The sequence below is a fragment of the Pistacia vera genome, unplaced genomic scaffold (genome assembly GCF_008641045.1).
Source record: "Pistacia vera cultivar Batoury unplaced genomic scaffold, PisVer_v2 Contig713, whole genome shotgun sequence".
In the NCBI taxonomy this organism is placed as follows: Eukaryota; Viridiplantae; Streptophyta; class Magnoliopsida; order Sapindales; family Anacardiaceae; genus Pistacia; species Pistacia vera.
This window is the reverse complement of record NW_022196572.1, coordinates 184293-207364: the sequence shown is the minus strand read 5'-3', so window position 1 is coordinate 207364 and position 23072 is coordinate 184293. Positions and strand designations below refer to the sequence as shown.

General features: G+C 35.0%; 2 protein-coding genes and 2 pseudogenes across 7 annotated transcripts; 1 reads left to right on the top strand and 3 right to left on the bottom strand.

Annotated features, from left to right (window-relative positions):
• On the bottom strand, window positions 1–1429 carry LOC116114555 (annotated as a pseudogene).
• Window positions 1430–5944: 4515 nt separating this feature from the next.
• Window positions 5945–8040, bottom strand: LOC116114554. Its single transcript, XM_031400699.1, has 2 exons — window positions 7943–8040; window positions 5945–6704 (listed from the first exon to the last, which is right to left on the bottom strand). Exons 1-2 carry the CDS (start codon window positions 8038–8040, stop codon window positions 5945–5947), a joined length of 858 nt encoding a protein of 285 aa, XP_031256559.1.
• Window positions 8041–13814: 5774 nt separating this feature from the next.
• Window positions 13815–15743, top strand: LOC116114553 (annotated as a pseudogene).
• Window positions 15744–17645: 1902 nt separating this feature from the next.
• LOC116114565 (tRNA-splicing endonuclease subunit Sen54-like) lies at window positions 17646–22834 on the bottom strand. Of its 6 annotated transcripts, none has more exons than XM_031400710.1 (5): window positions 22707–22834; window positions 20465–20586; window positions 20259–20390; window positions 19218–19634; window positions 17646–17915 (listed from the first exon to the last, which is right to left on the bottom strand). In XM_031400710.1, the coding sequence occupies exons 2-5, from the start codon at window positions 20584–20586 to the stop codon at window positions 17777–17779; spliced, it is 810 nt and encodes a 269-aa protein (XP_031256570.1). In that variant the 5' UTR covers window positions 22707–22834; the 3' UTR covers window positions 17646–17776. The 6 variants fall into 6 exon arrangements, with proteins under 6 accessions (XP_031256570.1, XP_031256572.1, XP_031256571.1 ...); XM_031400712.1 differs by having other exon boundaries at window positions 22711–22809; XM_031400711.1 differs by lacking the exon at window positions 22707–22834 and adding an exon at window positions 21096–22673.
• Between the last annotated feature and the right edge of the window lie 238 nt (window positions 22835–23072).

Here is a 23072-nt window from a genome sequence, read left to right as displayed (position 1 = left end):
TTATCTAGTGATATGAGCAATGAAGGAATCAAACTCCAAGCGAGAAACTCCACCTTCACCCATTGATTGTCGCACTTTGCTACCATATTCTGCAGCTTTCTTCCGCATCTCATCTCCCTCTTTACATCCCATTAATCTTTTCACAGCTGTTTCGACCATATTTGATGTCACTATCTCTTGTCTGTGAGCCCAGTCCCTAACAACAATGCCAACTTTTAGCACTTGTGTTATAAGCACTGTGTTTCTGGGCTGATCAGAGTGCATTGGCCATGCCCCTATTGGAACTCCCATGCTTATACTCTCCATGCAAGAATTCCAGCCACAGTGACTCATGAATCCGCCTGTTGCAGGATGAGCTAAAATTTCCAGTTGAGGTGCCCACTCTCTCACTATAAATCCCATATCCTTTACAGAATCTTCATACCCTATTGGGAGCTCAGCTCTTCTCTCTTCTCCGTTGAAAACATCTCCTTTGTCCGCATCTCTCAGTACCCAAATGAACTTTTGATTGCTTTGCTTCAAGCCAAAGGCAAGCTCTTTGATCTGCTCATTGTTCGTGGTACTTGTTGTCCCAAAAGACACATATATCACTGAGTTTGATGCTTATTTATCTAGCCATTCCAAGCAAAAATTCCTGCTATTCGAGCTTTTATTCTGAGGTATTATAACTGGGTTGAATGGCCCTAAAGCCCAATTCTTAATGTTTTCGGCCACGGTTACTCTCTCAAGCAAATCCATGGAAGCGCCTTCTATCAGTCTGCATGTGTTATAAATAAATCCAGAATTGAACTTCCGGTAGTCGTATTCAAAAGCAATGGAATCCAAGAACTCATTGGTGAAGCAACATTCTAGGGATGGGATGTCTTTTGGGATTACATCATTGGCCTCTACGGAGTTGCCCATTGTTTCCCATATGTACAACAGCAAAAGCTGACACGCTATGGAAACAATAAGCTTCTACACTGGGGATTAAACGAACTTCTTGAATCGCAGAGCCCATCATGGAGTCATGAATGACAATCACTCTTCTCGCCTGTGAAGAAAGCGCACGTAAAAGTTGAGCCAGAGGAGCCCGAAGCCGCTTTGAGACATCGAAACATGGTTGTAGATGAGATGGAAATTTGCATTATTCGTTGGGGTCAAGAAGAGGAGACAAGATTGGAGGAATTTCAAAGTCATGAAAATGGATGTTGAAAGAGATGCGAGGGTTCCAGCCTTGGACCCGAAGCTTGGCCTGGTGGTTGTGGGAGGCGGCGCCAACGTAATGAACGGGAATATTATATGAGAGAATGAGGCGGGCAAGTTGGAGGAGTTGATTGAGATGGCCTTGAGCTGGAAGTGGCACCATCACAACAACCACTTCTTCTTCTTGTCGATTCACCCTGAGACTATTTTGGCTATGGTTTTGGTTGTCTTGATGGTTAGTCATTGATTCAAAATGGCTTTGATGTAGTGATTCAATTGTGTTTGGTTTATATAAAATGGTCTTGCGATCTTTCCCCATGAATATTATATAGTTGCGTGGAATGTTTTAATATGAATGTTGCGTATTTATTTTTTTTAGGACCATAATTTTGTATTTGAGTGTCGATGTCATCACATGGATCACATCATAAGTATGTGTATTTGTTAGACGAGGTTTCTACTAACTAATGATGAGCTGTTATATTACAACATTTGAGTGTCGATGTCATCACATGGATCACACTTTATAATTTGTCAATAAATTTTAGGCTTTTCATGCATTAATGAAAGAGTAATGTTAGGTTCACAACTCAATCTTACAACATTCTCTTACAAACTCGATGTAGTAGTTCGTCATTGCTCAACTTATAAAATAAGTCTTGTCTGCTTGTATACGTCTCGTTTGTCCATTTACAAGCTAACTAATGATGAGCTGTCATATTAAAAGTTGTAAGAGAATATTGTAAACCTAACATTATTATTAATAAAAAGTCTAAAATTATTCCACTATTTCTATCACAATTAATGGACCTATTTAAGTGTAAAATGACTTTGAATAAATGCTGGTCCAGCCCATGTGTGCTACTGTTAATTCTAAAGATTTTTTTATTTTTTTTTTTTTAATGCATTGTAAATTTGAATATGAGAAGTTCAATGTTTAGGGTCTTAAAAGTTGATAGTGACGTAAATTTTTGTAAAAGGTTACACAAGCTCAAGTTTTTGGATGAAAAGTAAAAATATTTATTTACATCTCATTGAAATTTCATAAAAAGAGAATTCTTTATTCAAGCGGTCCAATTAAACTAAACCTCAATAGAAACTTATTGTTAATTTTTAAATAAAAAATTTATAAATAATTAAAAGCACATAAATTTTTATTAGAAAGAATGTTCCATAAAACATTTAATTTCTTTTAAGAGGTGTATAATTTGAATTTAAATACAGTTAAAATAATAATACCACTCTTAAAAGATAAGTGTCTAAGTGATATAGCAATTGATTTATCAACATCACATTAATGATAAGATCATGTGATAAGTGATATAAACGTGCTACATCAATTGGCACATTTATGAAAATATATAACTAACCTTCTCGAGCCTCACGTTGGTCGAATTCAATTAACAATGGAAAGATTAAAACGATTGTAATTTCTCTCCTAAAATATCACTAAATAACAATGTTTCAATTTAGGTGTTTGAAATAAAAATTTATCATGTTATAGATATTCAGTTAAAGTTTTATTGTTTAAATTAATTGACCAAGTGTTAATTAGATAGGGAAAAGATACCAATATAAATAAGTAATAACAGAGGCAAATTGCTATATCAATTATTCAAGGTACTAGCTTTGTACTTAGCGAATGCCTCCAAGAAAATAATTCTAATTAACTCAATTTTAGAGATGAGAAAATGCCTCACCGGTTTGGGTACTCGTGGGGGGGTTAATTTAGGGAATGAGGTGGATATGAGGAGCAAATTAATTCCCCATGTTGAAATGGAAAGGGGATGGATTTAGCACTCCCCACCCCAAAACACACTTTATTCCCCGTTATAAAATTAAATATAAAATATTTTTATTATAAAATATAATTTTTATAATTAATGCATATTTTTTTATTTCACATTTTAAAAGAATGAAGTCTTAATGATTTCTCATGAAAAGAAATCAGAAAGACGCCAGGAAATAAATGATGGTACAACACATTAGAAATTATTTAACAATTTAGTTTTTATTCTTAATTGTTTTGGTTATGACTTCTTACTTTTTACTATTGCTACAATACATTATGGTTATTTTTATTTAGAACATTAATACTATATAGTAATGGTTTCCTTAATTATAATGTCATTTATGTTTAGTGTGATTATTTATATAGTTTATATATAATTAAATCGGGGAATAGAGTGGGTTTGGGGTTGGTGAATGCCCAGCCGCTCCACTGCCAACCACCCTAGTGGACCCACTGCCATCAATACTCAATTTTCTATTGTTTAAAGGATGTGGTAACAACTTCTCTAACTAGTTTCTTTTCTACAAACAAGATTGCAACCAAAAAAAACATATCATAATTCATATCTATGAAATAAAATGTATTTTTCCACAGTATCAAAAAGTAAACTAAATAGCAAAAGAACTCAAACAATTCCAACATAAAGCAAACTCATTTCATACCAGTTAAAATATCCACATTCAAACAATTCCAACATAAAGCAAACTCATTTCTTACCAGTTAAAATATCCACATTCAAACAGTTACCCAAGAACTTAGAATTGACCATAAATTATCTTCCCCATCGCATCCTAAAGCACACCAGCAAGTACAGGCGACCAACAAAGCCATAAACCACACCCTGAATGTGCATAGGTCGACGAGCCACAACAAGCCTTGTAGGCCTATAAAACCACTTATAGCACTACTACCAAAGAAACTCCTTTTGATCTGGCCTTTGGAGCAGAAGTTGTCATTCCCGTCGAAATAGGTTTGCCCTACCTGAGAACTTAGCACTTTAGTGAGGATGAAAATATAAATCTGCTTTCTTAAGAGATAGACCTACTAGAAGAACGACAGGCACAATCAGCTCTCAGAGTCATAGCACACCAAGAGAAGATTACTCGCTACTATGGCGCTAGAGTCAAGCCAAGAAAATTCTTTGAAGGAGATTCGGTTTTGCACAAAATCACCCTAAACATTCAGGATTTCCCAGAAAGCATATTAGGTCATAACTGGGAAGACAAACCCTTACCCTGTCAAAAGGGTAATTTGAGCGGGGACGTACAGGCTAGGCCACGTCAACGGTGAGGTAGTGAAACGACCCTGGAACGTTGAGATGCTGAGAAAAGATTACTAGTGATCTTTTTAAAATATGGTTGGTAGAGTTTGTCACTATTGGCCGCAAAATATTTAGGCCGGGATTTTGATGAATAAATGTTTCCTTATTCTTGAGCATAGTATCAATAAAATGTTACTTTATTGTGGTTCGGGAGTATAGCCTTTGAGCACACCAGAGACTTGATTTGAGAGAGCAAGCACTATAGACTGATCAAGGAAAATTAACATTACAAACCCTGTAACGTGAGCCAGAGCAATCTTGGTCATATAAGATTGATAAGAGCCCCAACTCTTTTACTGGGATAGCGTCAACATCAAAGCAGAGGATGGCGAAGAAGATGGCCGCACATTAGAAAAACGCCAAGACTTTATTGATCGCACACCGACAACGAGTTCCCTTGAAGTAGGACAAACGCTCAAGTTGACAGCATGAGGGGTAGAGTTGGCCAAGAAGAGGAGTGTGAATAAAAGTCTGTTGCAAAACCATGATCTCGCAAAAAATACCAGTAAGTTAAGTTCTCATTAGAGTGGCACATGCCACTTAAAATGGTAAACCTTGAGGTTAGCTACACAGTGGAGTGTGGCCAAAGGCATTTTGCACATTCGAGATATGACACCTCCCAATGGCCAAAGTCACTTAAGTATGACCAGGGACGTAGCCAGTATTTTTAGTTAGTGGGTTCAAAAGATCTAAGTTAATAAATTTACAATAAAATATATTTTGAAGTAATAAACATAAAAATATTTAATCTAAAAATTTAATTTTAAAAATTATACATACCAAATTATCAGTTCTATAGCTTTCTTTGACGATTTTTCATATCCTAAAAACATTGTATAGTTGGTTCATTGACAATACTATCAAATATCTCTCTCTTAATATATGTAATAAGACAATCATTTAAAAATTGATCTCCTATTCGATTTCATAGTTGAGTTTTCACAATCTTTATCGCAGAAAATGCTCTTTTAATGCTTCAAGTTACAATAGATAATATCAATATTAATTTCACAAGTAAATAAACCAAGTGATACACCATGTTCTTCTTTGTTTCAACCAACCTTTTAGCAAGAGCACTAGTTCCATATAATGTCAAAAAAATCATTATTAGAGCACATATCAAGAATATAAATATACAACTGATTGTCCAGTAACACAAGCTCCATTATTGATGAAAAGTCACATGGATAAAACTGAGAAAGACGGATGATTTTCTCTATGTCAAAAGCATAAAATGAATCATTTGGACTTAAAAATGCTACACAAAGAAGCAACTTTGTATTCAACTTATTAAAACGACTATTAAGCTCTTGGAGTTGTAAACTAATGGTAGCATAAAAACATTCCACCTTATAATGATGTAAATTTGTAACTTGATGAACTTTGCATTGCGATAGCCCTTTCATTTGAAAATTGTCATTCATATCTGAGTCAAAAATATTGTTTTCTTTACAAAATGAAGAAACTTTAGTTAACAAACCATCCCATCCATCATCTCTTAACATTTGTAGTCTTTGTTTTGATAACTTCAATAGTTTCATTGCATTAGCAATATCTTGATCTTTTCTTTGTAAGGCATTTGATAATTCATTTGTAATGCCTAACAGAGTCTTCATCAAATGTAAGCTAAATATGAAATCAAAAGACTATATAAACTTTAACAAAGTAGAAGCTTGAGCTCTTTGTTTAGGATCTAAACCATCATCAACAACATAATCAAGAACATCTACCACGGATGGAAACATAACAATCAAAGATGCAAGCGTACCATAGTGTAAACCCCAACGTGTATCTCCTGCTCTTTTAAGCATAGCTTCTTGATTCAGTCCACGTCCACTTGTAAGTTTACCATTTGCATATGCTTCAGAGACATGAGCAACTTGACATTCTCGAAAGATATCTCGCCACTTACAAAAAGCTCCAACAACCTTTACTAGATCAACTAACATGTTAAAAATACTTCTTACTTGAACATCGTTTTTTGCAATAGTAACAAGAGTAATTTGAAGTTGATGAGCAAAACAATGAATATAATATGTTGATTCATTCTCCCTCATGATCAAACTTTTTAACCCACTAAACTCACCTCTCATGTTACTAGCTCTATAATAACCTTGCTCTCTTACCCTTGATATACTTAATCCATGCTTGGAAAATAATAAATCAATTGACAGCTTAAGAGAAGAAGCCTTTGAATCATTAACATGAATAATGCCAAGAAATCTCTCAACTACATGTCCTTTATTGTCAACATAACGTAACAAAACAATCTTTTGCTCTTTCACAGATATATCGCAAGAAGCACTAGTATCATTAACATGAATATCCAATCTATCTTTTTTATTCCAAGCATCAGAACCTTCACTAATAAAGGAGTCATCGCCTGCTTGTTTTCCAATCTCAAGTCTAGAAAGATAACAACACAAACAAAAAGCAACCTTTTTTTCTACACTGTACTTCAACCAATTTGCATATTCTTTATACCAATTAGGTTTAAAACGACGCATTAAATTCCCAATTTTTCGCTTTTTAAGATTATGATTGTGTGGTTGGCAAGATCCTTTTTGCAAGTAGGCCCTTCTCATTTTGTCTCTATCATTAGGATGCTATTCTAAAATTTTAATCCCTAATCTAGGATCTACAAGAAGGCTACTCAAGTTAAGCTCAACATATGTTTGTCTTGAGCTAAATTTCATAGGCTTATTATGAATACTATCGTGATGTCTTATTTTTTTTTCAATTGATGGTTCCTCATTAGAAAACTTTCTTTGGATTACAAACTTATCCATAACTGAAAAAAGAAAATAATTTGTAATTTGCAATTACAAATCCAAAAATCCCAACACAAAATTCAAGAATTAACAGGGGCTAACCTTAAAACCTTCCAATTCTTCAACTTAAACAACAGTTAAAACTTAATTTATCAAAATCATCTACTATAAACCGAAGACCCAAAGCTTATAACTTAGGTTTTTCAAACAATTTCTACTAACCCAATAAAATTCAACTCATAAACCCATGAAAACTCATCAAATCTAGCTCTAAATATCAAGCAATTAACCAATATATCACAATTAAATCAAATCCCCAAATCTCAACAACTTAGGGTTTCATCAATTCTTTAAACCCATTCAAAATTAACTCAATAACTAACAAAAATTTATCAAACCAAACTTAAAACAACAACTAATTAACTCATACGTCAACATAAACAAGATTAAATCAAAACCCACATAAAAAAATAAAAAATAAAAAACTAGGAATCTCATCTTCTAATTTCAAACCCATTTATTAAACTCAACAAAAAACTAAATGTATTTCTCAAAATTAACTAAACCCAGCTCATTCAACATACAATTTGTTAATTACACTGGTTTGGACTTCTTTATGTCCTGCTCTACTGTCTCTAACATAGTTGGAGCTTAGCAAGGGTCTTCATCATTCCGTTCATATTGAAATTCATTATGAACTACGAATATGAATCAAGTAAGGACTGTAAGATTAAATCAACTTGCAACTCAATGTCCAAACCAAAGCCCAAAGTCTCAAGTCTGTTTATACCCAGTCATCTTGAGTACGTGTGAGGACTAACTGAGGCATCCTCTGCCATTCGAATCCTAAATAGTTGCTTTGACACCTCATACCTCTCGTGACAAGCTTGTTCTTGAAATAGCTCCTTGAGATGTATAATAATTGCAGCAACATCCATCTTTTCTTGTTGTTTTTGAAATCCAGGTGTCATCGATGCTAGTATAATACATTGGACAGTGTCAACATCCTTAAGATACTTTTAATAACTATCTTTTTCTTCCTGAGTGGCATCAAGTTGATGAGCAGACGGATTGATTGATGGTATATAATTTCCTTTCAGACTTAAGTACAATCCTAAGATTTCGATACCAATCTATGAAATTTGAACCATCAACCCTATTTTCTATTTCAGTTATCGATCACAGTGATAGGCTGTTATTGCTCACTTTATGAATATACAAGTACAAAATAAACAAAGTCATTATCATGTTTATAAATTTATTTAATTAGGTCTTTAATCAAATAAATGTTCCCACTATTTCACTCAAGCTAATAGCTCTCACTATTAAACTCGAGAAGGCTCGTTGGTCAACCTAGTGGAGCGAGAACCCATCTTGCCCATTTCAAACTTTAGCTTTGGTGAACAAGCCAAAATATGTTGATTTGGTAGGTCAGCAAACTTAATTTACACTAGTCGACCAACAACCTCAAATGTAAGTTAAGCCAACAAACCAATTGTACAATTCAATGGCACCAACCATCATCCTCAAGTGCAATTCTTAGTATCAGTAGAGTAGACACTACATGTCACCATGTACACAAATAAATACACTTCTCTACTATGTCTCTAATGCAATATCTTTCAACCTTCGCTTTGGAGAACAAGCAAGATATGTATTACTTAAGTCGAACCCATCACTATTAAGGAAAACTCCAATGAAATTTAACCTCCCACTAGTAGAAGTGTACCTTTCGCTTTGGCAAACAAGGTTTCAATGAATAGCAATTTGATTAAACAAATAGGGATGAAAGGCTTTGGATTATTTTCAACTTAATATACTTTTATTGAGGAGTTTTAATCATTAACGATCCCGCCATTTATTGTTGTAGTATTTTGACATATATGTAAATATATAATCAACCTAGAATGCATACTATAGCATAAAATAAACTTGTCGGTACATGGCCTAACTAATATTGGTTTCCTCAAGCCTAGAGGAACCAGTGAGTCAATCTAGGGTCATGTATTAAAAACTTCTTGAGTCTTCAAGTATGATCGCAGCTCCCTTGCTCCATCTTCAAGTACATTGCAAATTACATCTCTCAAATTTACAATAAAACTAAAACTACGCTAATTTTACATTAATAAATTTAGAAACCTCGAGTTACATTCAAGGGGAGTGAGATGAAAAGAAAATGTACATCGAAAAGATAGAGAGAAAGGCAGGACACGCATGCCTTTTTAATTAAATTAAAATTACAACCATACATACCCAAAAGATTTAAATACATCCATAGGTTAAAAGCTCATGTACTGGGCACCATGCTTAGTCATACATCAAGACATAGCATACATTCAAAACAGCAATTTTGAATATGTTAGAATACGTGCCCTAGAGCCAATCATAATCTTGTAATTGACTCTTTGAACATCATGTTTATACATTAATAAAGGCAAATTTTCTATATCATGGAATTTGTTTACTTACGTTATGATATATGTGTCCTTAGAATGGTGGAACCATGACGAGCATATCAAGTGTTTTAAGTCTTGATTGTAAGGATCCTATGTGCACATATAGTGGTCATTCTAGAAATGTTCATAGCCTCAATATTATTCTGACTAAAGGCACAGATAATACAATAAACCCTACTGAGAGGTAGTGACAGATCTCACATATAAAGGTTGTTTGATGACAATCTGGTACAACACATAAGTGCTTGTCAAAAGCAAGTTCACTGGATATAACCCACCAGAGGATTCCATATAGATGGTAAACCTAGTGTTTATGGAATAAATCATCTAACGGATGGTGGTACATGTGATCTTTAGACGTGAGATCACCGGATCGCCTTGTATACCAATCAATGTAGTTTGACACTAGCCCAAAGTAGTCCTGATTAAGGCTATCAGAACAATAGTGATTGGCTGCATCGAGAAGTATATTGAGACTATGGTGGATCAACAAAGAATTCATCACTCTAGTTATAAGAGAAGTTATCTCACCACGTAGTTTGGTTAAATGGCAACAACTAGGAAGTTGTGGGATTGAGTTGTCACTTAATCCAATTTAGTTTGCTTGTTGGTCCAAAACCAAACACCAACATATCAAAGACATATCTGAGGATGACACTACTTCTATACCTCAGCCTTGATGAGATAACAAGTGATGAAAGGATTTAATTGCACAGTAACCATACTGTTGACATGTTATAGTTTTTCCTGAATCTCTATTTGTTAGGTGGCAATGATGTCTTGCTAGAGACCAATCTTGGTATGTGTGCAGAGAGATAATTGATTGATGTCAATCACGATTCCATTCACTGCCAACATGCTAAGGAGTCTACAAGTCACACACATTAGGATGTAGAATACCAAAGCCTTGATGTTTATAAAGTGGATTGTCATGTTACTAAAATTTTGATGTTGCATAATTTAAGGGATTGGTGATGAAAATTTAAATCTCTTTAATAAACTGAGTCAAGAAAATGGTTTGAGAATTTCAGTGAAAGGGGCATTTTGGTCATTTTGGGTATAAAGGGTGTTTTGGTAAGTTTGCTGAGGTTGTCGCCTATGTTTATTCCTTCTTGGAATAGGATTAGCAAAATTACATATAAAACACATGATAAACCTATTCCTCTAAGGAATAAGCATAATCCTATTCCTATGTGGATTAGGGTTAGGTCAAGTGTGCCTATAAAAGGACACTTGACTCAAGGACTAAAATAACACATAATTCTTGGTATGTGCACTGTCACTATTACAATGAAACAATACACATAGTCGCTCCTGTTTACGAAATTTCTAGACCGCATTTAATCAATCCAATAGTAGATTTTTCTTGTCTCTTTTTAGGTGCTTTCGTGTGGATACTGTGAGTTCGATTCTATCCTTGAATCTATTTGCGAAAACATTCAAAGATCAAAGAGAAGGAGCCGCCAACGGAGGTATAAAACTAAATCTTGTATGGTTTTGTTTTGCATGTAAACACATCTAATCTACTCCCTGATTTTTGGTTTTTGTGAGAATCATCGAGAATTTTTGTTTCATTCTGTTGTGCAATCACGGCGATATCCCAACAAAATAGACCAAGTAAAATAAATTTTACCCCTTTGAGATTTGTAGAATTACATGTTGGTCCATGAGGCACAACCTGCTGTGCGCAGCAACATGCAAGTAGGTCTTCCCAATTATTGTCTACAAACTTTGACAATACACAATTTAGTATGTGAGTCGTAGCCTTTAGGGTATAGCTCCAAAACAATGCGGTAGAACAGGAAAACGCATCATAGATCGAATCATATCAAGTAATATTCGATTCCTCCTTTCAAACACACCATTGTATTATGGAATATAAAGAAGTGTGAGTTGAGATATTATCCCACCAGGGGCGGATCCAGCCCACTTTTGGGTGGGCCTCAAATTTTTTTTTTAAATATTAATATATATAATTTTGGATTTTGACCCACCCTAACAAAAATATTAATGGATAAAAATATTAATATGTAATTAGTTTTCATTTTGGCCCACCCTAAACAAATTTTCTGGATCTATCAGTGTATCCCCAATAAGTTATGGTGGGATCTAATTATCTTTAATGGATTTGATTGTGTAATAAAATATAAATATATAATCATTTAATGTTAAGTGTATTTTCATTTAAACACAACAATCAAATCCACTAAAACAAAGCAATTAAAAGCAAACACCATTTTGTCCACACTCAGGGGCGGATTTAGCCCCTTTGAGGGTAGGCCCAAATTTGAAAAAAAAAAATTATTAATATACAGGAAATAAAAAATTGTTAATTAACATATATACCCAGACCCACCTTCAAATTTTTAAAAAAGAAGAACTATTATACATACTATATATCTAGGTCTACAAAAAAAAAAAAACTTGTTTTATATATATATATATATACTCCAAGCCCACATCATATTAAAAGTTTAAAACTCTCTTCAGTGTTTTTCTATACGACTTTACCTGTTTTTTATGATTTTATCCTCAAATTCTTTGCTCTCTCTTTCTCTTTCTCATGTTATTCGCTCTTAAAATTTTTGAAGACTGAAATTATTAAATTTTCACTACTCAAAGTGTCATAATTTGCTCTGTTTTCTATTTTATAGATTTTAGGTATGCTTATTGTTCATTTCAATTTAATATATATAAGGATTGAATTATTATTTTTCTTTTTTAGGTTTTTTATTCTAATTTGAGAAAAAAAGATATTAATCTTGTGAGTTTATTTTGTATTTTCTGTCTAAGAATGAATCTGTTTTCTCAAATTAAAACCTTTAACTATATTTTAAAGGACGTTATTCTTCACCTTTCATCCACCACTTTTCTACATTTTAAACGTCACCGTTCAGTTGTTCAAAATTATTAAAGAAATTTGAGTTACCATCTATATTTATACTAAAAAAATTTTCCCTCTTTTATTAATTCATATTAAAAGTCAACGCAACATTGACTTGATTTAAGTTTTAGTTGATTTTAGTTTAATTAGGATAGGTTTGATTAACGCTATAAAAATTTATATTATAATCTTTGAAAGCCAAAAATAAAAATATTAAAAGAAGGTTTTGTTCAAGGTTTACTCAACACTTTTACTCAAAATTTTGCTTCTCATAGATTTATTCAAGTAAGAAAATATTATGTTATTGTATATTCTTTTTTCTCAGGTTCTTAATATTGTAATTTTTTTTTTTTTATTAAGGTTTGATGATTTTTTAAAGTTTTCACTAGTTATTTGGCAAATAATGGCGGAGCGGCGGAGGCCCCCCATAGACATAAATCCTAGATCCACCACTGTCCACACTCCACGATGTTCAAACACCAATGAAACAAATGAATTGTTGTGCCACAAAGCCGAACGACATGTGACGATGCCATGCTCAGCTGATAATTCTACCACCATTTGATCCACAATGTTAAAATATTTAGGGTTTTGAAGAACAGAAATAGAAATGAGGAGGAAGAAGAGAGGAGAAAAGAAAATAAGTAAATAAATAAATAAAAATTAGATTTAATTTTTAATATTGTAAAAGATAAAAATATAATTCAATTTAACATAATATTATGGAATTTTACCTTATAATTTATAATTTAACTTAACGATTTTCAATAAATATGTTAAAATAAAGGTACAAAAATACTGGTATTTAAATACTTTTATGAAATGTCAGGAATGGTTTTGAATAGTATAACAATACTTAACACTTTAGCCGATAATTTTTAAACATTCAAAGGTGATTTATGAAGTTACCCCTTTTAGAAAATGGGTGATTAGACATCGAATCCGTATGCAAAATAAGGATAAGCACAATTGGGGTGTGGATCAAATCAACTAGATGTTAGACTGGCAAATTTTAAGTTATTTAATAATGAGAAATCATGGCTTCTAATTTCTTCTCGTTATCTCATAAAAGAGGAAGCCATACCTGATTGATGACACTAATTTCAACAATCAAGTCAATGAGTTTTTAATTACAAAAATTACTTCATAAACTTCCTCATTTTAATTACTCTCCAATATCATTTTAGAAACCAATTTTATAGTATATAGGACAAAGTTAAATCAACAAGAAGTTTAAAGTAAAAAAATCTAAAATTGAGCAAGGAAGCAGGAAAGGAACTTCTAAAGGCTGACCACGAAGTTAACCGAACCAAAAGCCTTTTTTAAATCCAATAAAGGAAGCTGAACATTGTCCTGATATCAATAAGCTGACAAGCAGATGCTCCCATAAGTAAACTTAGCAGCAATGGATAGCCAAAACTTTCAAAAACACAACGAAAATGGCGTCAAACAAGTTCCGGTTATAGTGATTATGGTGCCCTGTCCAGCACAAAGCCAGTTCAACCAGCTTCTTGAAATTATCTTTCCTCATTTTATCCCATAACGTCCTAGTTCATTACGTATGCTCTACCATTCATAATCGCCAGGCTAAGGTTCGTGTACATGGCATCAATCCTCTTGATATCAACCGAATCCAATTCCATGACTTCCCGATTCCTCCTTTCGCCTCCCCTACGTACGCCCCATCCTCATGCATCCGTCAAGTTTCCTATTCATCTCCAGCCATCTTTGGATGCCTCTTTTCACCTTCGCCAGCCCATTGCAGTACCATTACATAAGCTCTCTCCCAAAGCAAATAGAATAGTGATCATCCATGATGCTCTGATGGCATCAGTTGCTCAGGATGCTGCTTCTATACTTAATGCAGAAACCTATGCTTTCCATGGCATCTATGCCTTCACTCAGTTCTTCAATCTACGGGAAGCTTTAGGAAGGCCTTTCCAAGTTGAAGCTGAAATACCAAACAACCCTCCATCTCTTGAAGGTTGTTTCACCTTCGAAATTGTTTTGCATGATTTTTCGACGGCCAGATTTGTGCCACTTGTCTATATACCATACCGTCCCACATGTCGCTCCAATATCAGGTGACTTCACCAACAAGCTCATCAGTATTAAGCATTGGTGTTCAGACTTAAGCATAGGCAGGGGCTAACTCAGATCAGGGGGATTATGCGTGCTATCCACCCTGTAATACTAACCCCCAACCACTATTTGACGGTGTGTATAAAAGGAGGGCACCACCTCCATTTTGGAAGATGGATTATTCACACAAACACAGGAAATCACTTAGAGAGAGTCTTAGCTCGTTATTACGCATGATCTTCTTGTAATCACCTTGTGTGTAATCCGAGTATAAGTAATAAGATAACAGTGGACGTAGGCTTGTGTTTTCACATTACGGATTCTTCAATCTATTCCTAGCTGGTTATTTATAATCACGTACACATCCTATCCAATCCTGTTGCGATCAACTGGGTATCTCTTGTTGTTGCGAGTTTTCATAACAATATAAATCATGAATTGCATTGCTTATCAAGTAGAATTCCTGAAAATTAGAGCTGGAGATCTCCACATCACAAGCAAATCAATAGAACATACTTAGATTGATCTTCTAGAACAGATAAATGGAGACAAAAAGCAATGGGCAATCCGACCATTAAACCCGGTAGCAGTCTGCAAGTACAGGAACTCAAATAGCCTAGATAAATGCTTGAACTGCCTAGACAAACAAGAACCAAACTCTGTTATCTACATATCTTCTGGGACCACAAATTCAATGACAGATGAACAGATAGAAGAGATTGCTACTGGTTTCGAACAAAGCGATCCTAAGTTCATATGGGTACTGAGAGATGCAGATAAAGGTGATATTTTCACAGAAAAATGTAGGAGAATGGAACTTCCAGAAGGGTTTGAGGTAACAATGGAAGGAGTTGGAATGATTGTAAGAGATTGGGCACCCCAACTGGACATTTTGGGGCACTCTTCCACTGGCGGTTTCATGAGTCACTGTGGCTGGAACTCATACTTGGAGAGCATTAGCATGGGTGTCCCAATGGCAGCATGGCCCATGCACTCAGACCAACCCAAAAATGCTGTGCTGATAACAAAATTGCTTAAAATTGGTCTGATGGTCGGGGAATGGGCACAAAGTGAGGATATAATCAAATCATCAGCTATTAAAGAAGCTGTTAGAAGGTTGATGGTGTCGGAGGAAGGGGATGAGATGAGGCGAAGGGCCAATGAACTGAGAGAGTGCATGCAGAAATCTGTTGCTAAAGGTGGAGTTGCTAGCCTGGAGTTGGAATCTTTTATTGCTCATATCACTAGATAGATTTGGGACAGCAACTGATAATGTTTAGTAAATGAATGGAATATTAAGCAAAAGTCTTTACTATAACTGAAGTAGCAATCATATAGTGTAACTTTGATGTTTTTCAATTAAGCTTTATAACTGACGCTTGTGAGTAATCATGTTTTGAAACTTCACTGAAATTATGCTCCGACTGCTAAAATTCACAAACACTTACCAAAACAGTAACCAGATATAGGATCATTTTCAGGATGGATTACTGAAACAAAAAGTAGTCCTCCAACTGATTAGTCAGCTATATAAAAAATCAAGAAGCCTATGAAACAGAGAAATATGCCAAATAACCAGTACTCACTCTCTCAACTGCATTTTAACCAACTGATCAGTGAACTGAATTAATTTAGTTCAAAAAGAAGTAATTTAAAAGAAAAAGCTGTGCACCAGCTGAAAACTAAACATTTCAACGCATTTCATCTATTTCTAGTTATAATGTTTTGACGATATACAATCAGTTTTCAAACTTACCTCATTGGCAAAATGAATACAAGATCTCATTCCCCGGGTTCATCCATTAGCAACAATCCAAAAATCACATACAAGAAACTCAGACTCTTCCCCAGTATATTGTTTATATATTCTCACCTATAGCCGCAGTTATCTTAATTTTACCATAAAATTTGATCATGCTTTACATTCACTCCTCTAATTCTTCCTTTGGAAAAATCCAAAAAGGAAACTCCTTTTTACTTTAATTTTTAATAAATATAATGCTGTTCTTGCCAACAATCAACACTTGCGTATTTGAACTTCTAAGAAATCTGATAAAGAATCTGAAACCCTTATAAGAAAGTCACTAAAGCCAGAATTCAAATGTTTCAAAGCATAAGATTAAATTAGCACAAGATTTTTGAATAAGCACCTAATTGTTTTTCATCTCCCAATTTTTATTTACAACAAAATAAAAAATATGATGGTACAAAAGATGAAAGGTGAGCTTTAATGAGGGTAATAACTCTTTTCTAGGTCAACAAAACTTCTCCGTGCTACAACTTTGTATTCATTTTGAAATTTGAATAAACAACCCAAATATAAATTAAAGAACATGGAGAAGAAATTTCACCTATGTATAGATGAGGTGAAACTGTATACACAGATGCCAATCAGGTCCATTGTTTTAAAAACCGGACCGGAGGGCAAACCGCTCTGATGGCCAGGTCACGGTTCAACCGGTCCAACCGGTTGGACCGCCGGTTGAACCGATGGTTTGATAGGTTTAAAATCTAACAAAAACACCCCTAATAATTACCATCAAACCCTAAGGTTTGAAATCTAACAAACACAACCCTGACCAAATGCAAATCGACGATCGATTGGGAGAGCAGCGGCGACACACCAAGGAGGGTAGATCGGATGATGGGAAGGGCGAATCAGCAGCTAGCAAGTAGAGGCATCGCCCGAAAATGGCAGATCGGTGGGAAAGTCACTAGTCGCGGTTGCTTTTTTTGGTGAGATGACTGGATCTTCGTGAACGACGACAAGGGAGCTTGGGAGAAGGTAGATCGGTGGCTGAGGAAGCCTGTCGATTCCGGAGAAGGCCGATCGACGCTGGGAAATGGAAGAAAAATCTCGCGGCAACTGGATTGCTGGAGATGAAGCGTGACAACGCCGGAGAAAGTCAGAACTCAGAAGGTGGTTTCCGACAGTAAGGGAAGGTGGAAGGTCGCCGGAAAAGGGGAGGTCATTGCCGATTTGCATTTGGCCAGAGGATGTGTTTGCTAGATTTGAAACCTTCAGGGACTGATGGTTATAATCAAGGGTGCGTTTGTTCTATTTTAAACTTCAAATAGTTAAAAAGAGTGAACCGACCCGAAGAAGGCCCCAGGTCCCGGTCCAACCGATCCGGTTTTTAAAACAGAGATCAGGTCCACAACAGCCATAAATATGTACAAATTTTAAGGACAAAAATAACAATCTACCGCAGCACTCTACTCAAGAATCGCTTGAGCTAGTGATTTCGTTTCATGTAGCAGCTCAACACTGCAGCAAACGAAAAGTCAAGGCAAAATGGGAAGCTCCACCCTATCAAAGGAAAAAAAACTGACTTGACCATGCTCCACATGACAAAACTTCAGTGGAATGCTGCCACACTGTCTCTCAAGAACTTCAATTTCGGCTTTGGATGGTGGACAAACCCTAATCGAGAAGACAAGTCAAGGAAAAGATTAAAATGATTGGACATGTAAAACTTATTAAGCAATAAATCAACATGCTTCTGTAAGAAATCAGTAAGAACTAGTAAAGATGTATCCTAAAGCTCAACGCAAATTGACAACTAATGATACCTTCACTTGCAGCATAAGATGGCTTCTTGAATAAAGATCTTACATTTTTCCTAAACACGTATGTACTTCCTCCTTTAGTTTCCAGATGTCAATTTCAGAAAACAGGCAGTAAAAAACAGCCTTATTTTAATTAAATGTTAAACTAAGTACTTTAACATATGACAGTAACAATAATGCACATTATCTTATTTATATATTTTTTTTTTTTTTTCAAAACCAATTACCCATCTAAGAAAACGAAGCTATATGATTCAACATCCAAACTCAAAGGGTTTGTCAATAAAAGTAAAAAATTCTTGCAGATTCATATGCTTTCCATGTAAGATCAATGGGTAGTAATTACACAAGCCTTCCCCATATAAAGCTCTAGAAATGCATGTTTTTAAATGAATATATAGCAGTCCAAATTTCCAAGCAAGTAAACACTTGTGCACAACTCAAAATGCAAGAGTGAGCAAAAAAGCCAAATGAAGAACATTATTGTCCTCCATCTTCACATGAATGATAAAATAAGTGTTGAACCAATTGAAAAACTTCTCATGAAAAAGAAGATATTAAATTCTCACACAAGCAAGTATAATCTTTTGAAGCCAGTTCTAATTCTCATTATGCAGGATACAGATATCACAAATTAAAAAGAAAATTATTTTCTCATCAATTTTAACAAAATAAGGGATGTAAATCTTCATAGGTAAAATTACAGTTTGATAATCCATAATTCAAATATGCTCTAATGGAATGATTTCTAACAAAGTCGACAAAGGATTCGCTTAGTGTGCCTCCTCAAAATGAAACTTGACAAGCTTTTGAAGTTGAAAAACAAGATGTTGTGTATTTTATGCAAATATTTTTCAAAACTAAAACAGTACAAACAACGTTAATGCCACAATGAGTAAAGTCCTTTAGATGTTGATGACCTAGTAGGTTAGCACATAGATTGTCACATATATTTATTTTTTTGGTTCATGATAAACATGCTTCTCAAACATCTTTATTTTCTCTGCCATAAAACAGGGCAGAAATGTACCTGGTTAACAGAATTTTTTAGGGGAAACTGATGAAAATTCAGAAATGCAACATAAAATATTTCTCATTCATTCACCACTTCCAAAACACTCATTCAAGCTCTTAAAAATCACCAATATATATTTACCTCGTTAAGTATAGCACAAAGCTTGGATCACCAGGACAAGACTTTTTAAACTTTCTATTTGGAAGATAAACATCAAAAACTGGCCCCATTTCATTAATCTGTAAATTACTGAATAAATCAATAATAGAACCAGCTTTCCTTGATTCGAAATCCATATCTTCATTTCTTTCTTGAGTGCCCTGAAGAGAAACAGAGTCCCTGATGATGTCAACATTTTTACCTTTATTGATTTTCATAGTCCAGGGAACACCATGTCGCCCCACTATGTAACCAAGATATTTTAGGTGCCTATAAACCTCAAAAAGCTCCCAAGAACATCCATTCTTCTCTTTTGCAACCTTCTCATATATATATTTTAAAGGAAGACTCGAATCATTATCATCCAACAGATGCAATGCCCCAATTTCAGCCAAAAACCTGCAAGGAAAAAGTTAAAAGTTTACTAAGCCAACCAGAATATCTGACATGGTAAGATAAAAGGCATCAGTTGTAATTAGTACTTCTGATTCTAAATTATTCCATACCAACTAACTTTTTTGTTGTTTGTTACTAAATTATGCTACTCTTCACTTACTATTTGTATGCATTGGAAGACTTATATTTCAAAGAGCTCTTCTGACAAATATATAGTATATCATAAAAGCATTGAGTGTACTTCTTAAAGAAGCACTTGATAATTTTTTTTTTTAAAGCAACTATGTTTTAAGTAAAAATAAATGTTTTAAGTAAAAATAAACTTCTCAAATAGATTCATTCAGAAAGAGTATTTGATAGGATTTTTCAACAAGCAATTTTAAGTATTCTCTATGTTTCCTATAAGAAAAAGAAAACAAAAAAAAGGGTACTTTACAAAATAGTTTTCATTTGAAAACTGCTTCTAAAGAACAATCCTATAATTCTACTAAGCCTTTAGCCATTTTCTTAAATAGTTAGTCAGCCAGTAGGTAACATCGAATTCTGTATCCATGACCACATATACAATCTATAAAGCAAACTTGTAACACTAACTTGCAAGCAAACAATAACAAGAGTTTGACCTACAAAGTCTCCTCAATTAAGCAATACGTCTTGCCATTCCGAATAATTGCTGTTGTTGTCCACATCTTACCCTTCTTTTCCACAACCTCAGCCATCCCTAATTCATCATTCCAACGAGCCATAGAAATATCTTTCCTGGAAACAAATTGCATGAAAGCAATCAGATTGATTCTAAAACTAATTTTGTAATGAAGAGATAATTTTCGTACCTGAATTGTAACTTGGATATAGAACCCATACAATAATCTTCTTCATCATCATTTTGGTCGGCATCATCGCTGATTTCTTCTGAACAAGTTTCATAGACGTTTTCTTGCATTGTACCAATCATCTGAACAATAAACATAAAATTTGATTTTGTAACAACAGAGATTTGTAATTGGAGAAATGCCGGTCAATGAACAAGCAACAGATCGGGAATTGACTCAAAGTTTTCTTTATGAAGTTTTGGCAAAAAATGTAAAACTTGCGGCTTTTTGATCATTGGATGAAGTTACTAGGCAAAGCATTTGAATTCATTGGAGTTTTAAACTGCTTGACGAAAATCTAAAAAATAAAAATTCAAAATTCAAGAAGGGACGATCGGATAATATGCTTAATGTATTCAAATTACCAATTGTATATTTCCAATGAATCAATTCACATAAAAAAAAAAAAAAGTAAGAAAATAAATTTTAATCTCATTCTAACACCCTTAAATTTATAACAGAATCTGATTTCTCAAAAACCTAAAACAAATTTAATCCAATTTTTTTCTTAAGAAACCCAAAAAAAAAAAAAAAAAAAAAGAACTACGTATTAGGCTGACGGCCGACAATTGACAATGTCAGAGGAGGGTACCGACGGGAACAATATCTTGACAGGAATAACAGCGGCGGCAACAGCCAAGTGAAGATTGGTCGGTTATGAACTTATGTTAGAGTCCTCTAACTTGGAGTGCGGCCAGCAGCAAGTGAGAATAAAAAATACATTAAAAAACCCATCTGTTTTGTTTACACATGCGGTATTAAAAAGTGGCTAGAGAGCGCCTATGGCCTTGAGCTCGATAAACTTTTCGACAAAACCGGGAGGTGCTTTGAGAGCACTTGGGTGTGAAGGTCAGGGACGACGAAAAGGATCGGCTTTTTCCGACTGTGGTGGTGTTGTGAAGATTGTCAAGAGAAATGGCGGCGGAGATTTGTTGGATTTTGGTTGATTTGATGGAAAAATAAAGAATGAGAGGCTTTAATCGTTGTGGGGAAGGAATGTTTGAAGGATGAGAGAGGAAGGAGAGGGATTTAGGAGGACAGAGAGAGGCTTTGGTTTAGGTGGTTCTGGAGGCGGCGACAGAGGAGCGGAAATTAAGATGAGAAGAGGAAAGGAGAAGACCATCAGGTTTGGGGGACGTTACAAAGAAAGGGATGGGCTACTGCGATTTGCGTGGGAGAGGGATGGGAGTGAAGTGCCACGGTGAGGAGAGTGGTGGAGCTTCCGGTGGCTGAGAAGGAAGGAGGTGGTGGAGATATTTTCTTAAAAAAAAAAAAAAAATTAAAACGCCAAAACTCAGGTACACAACTTTCTTCAAACACGAACTCAGCAGTAGGCGCGGTGGCTACTTTGTTTAAGTAAAATTGGGTTTATGGCAGCATAGGCAATAGAGGCTAGCTCCACTAGCCTCAATCTGGCCTAACACGGCCCGATTGAGGCCATGTCAAGCTGCCATGGCGTCGATCTGGCCAGGCCAGCCCAGATCAATCAGTTTTCTCCATCGATCGATATGGGCCAATGTGCCCAAATAAACGCCATGCTAGGTGTGGTTAACATGGCTCCAATCTGACCATGCTAGGCCAAATTGAGGCCAGCACTTTGTTGGTTGCGCCACTGGCCTATGTCGGCTATACCTATATGTTTTCTTCTTCTTTTTTCTTTTTTTCTTTTTTCAAAAGGGCAAAATAGCACTTTTACAACTTCCGTCAATCATTTCTCTTAGAAAACATAGGTGAGGGGAGGTGAGTGACAATTTATGAAAACGTGGAGCCAAGTCTCAGCTGATTTTCACTACCACACGTGTGTAACTAAGATTTTTGTGAAACCTCAGGGTAGGTAACTTACCCTAGCAACAATGCCTGAAACAATCCGCTAAAGAAAAGTGAGTTCATAACATTTTGATGAAATCACTAATCTCATCGTTATTTTCTCTAAACTGAAAATCCCATTAACCCGCTTAGCAAACTCAAGTCTGAAACTAGGGCCAATGTCAAAACCTAAAATCTTTTAAAAGGTAGCCTATAATCTGTCAAAAGGTAGATTCCACAATGAATCAAAGTCCAAACCTTGTGGGAGCAAACCACAGGGTTTAACACACAGACTAATTCTTCAAGCTAAATCTATTCACTATATTCAGTAAACAAAAACAGAAGAATCTGGACAACAAATAAAAAACACAAAAAAATAAGAGACAAGAGTCTTAACCAACTTCCTCGGCGGCGACGGAGAATGAGGAGAGATGTTAGGTCGAAGGTGGAGACTTGAGTTGAGAGTGGTTACGAATTGAATTAGATTTTGGGATTTTTGTTTTTTCTTCGGGTATCTGTGGGTATACCGGCCCACCCGTAAAATAAACAGGTTGGGCCGAGTATGTGTAAAATAAAACGGGTAGGGTACGAATCCACCTGCGGATATGAACCCGTTTTGTATGTGTAGTTTTATTCTAACTACTAAGGGTCAGTTTGGTTCGGGGTTAAGTGACATTACTNTTCTTTATTTTGAAGAGCATCTTCATTAATTTTAAAATATAAATAATACAATTTTTATTCAAATCCAATAAACATTTTAAAT

Bases quoted from the DNA above. Each gene is read 5' to 3' on its own strand.
- LOC116114554 (XM_031400699.1), bottom strand. From the start codon at position 8,040: ATGACACCTGGATTTCAAAAACAACAAGAAAAGATGGATGTTGCTGCA. The intron at 6,705-7,942 runs GTATGAGGTGTC...TTATCTTTCTAG, and splicing joins GAACAAGCTTGTCACGAGAG to ACTTGAGATTGGAAAACAAG.
- LOC116114565 (XM_031400709.1), bottom strand. From the start codon at position 20,601: ATGTTTATTGTTCAGATGATTGGTACAATGCAAGAAAACGTCTATGAA. The intron at 20,391-20,464 runs GTACGAAAATTA...ATTTGTTTCCAG, and splicing joins ATATCCAAGTTACAATTCAG to GAAAGATATTTCTATGGCTC. The intron at 19,635-20,258 runs GTAGGTCAAACT...TTTTCCTTGCAG, and splicing joins TGCTTAATTGAGGAGACTTT to GTTTTTGGCTGAAATTGGGG.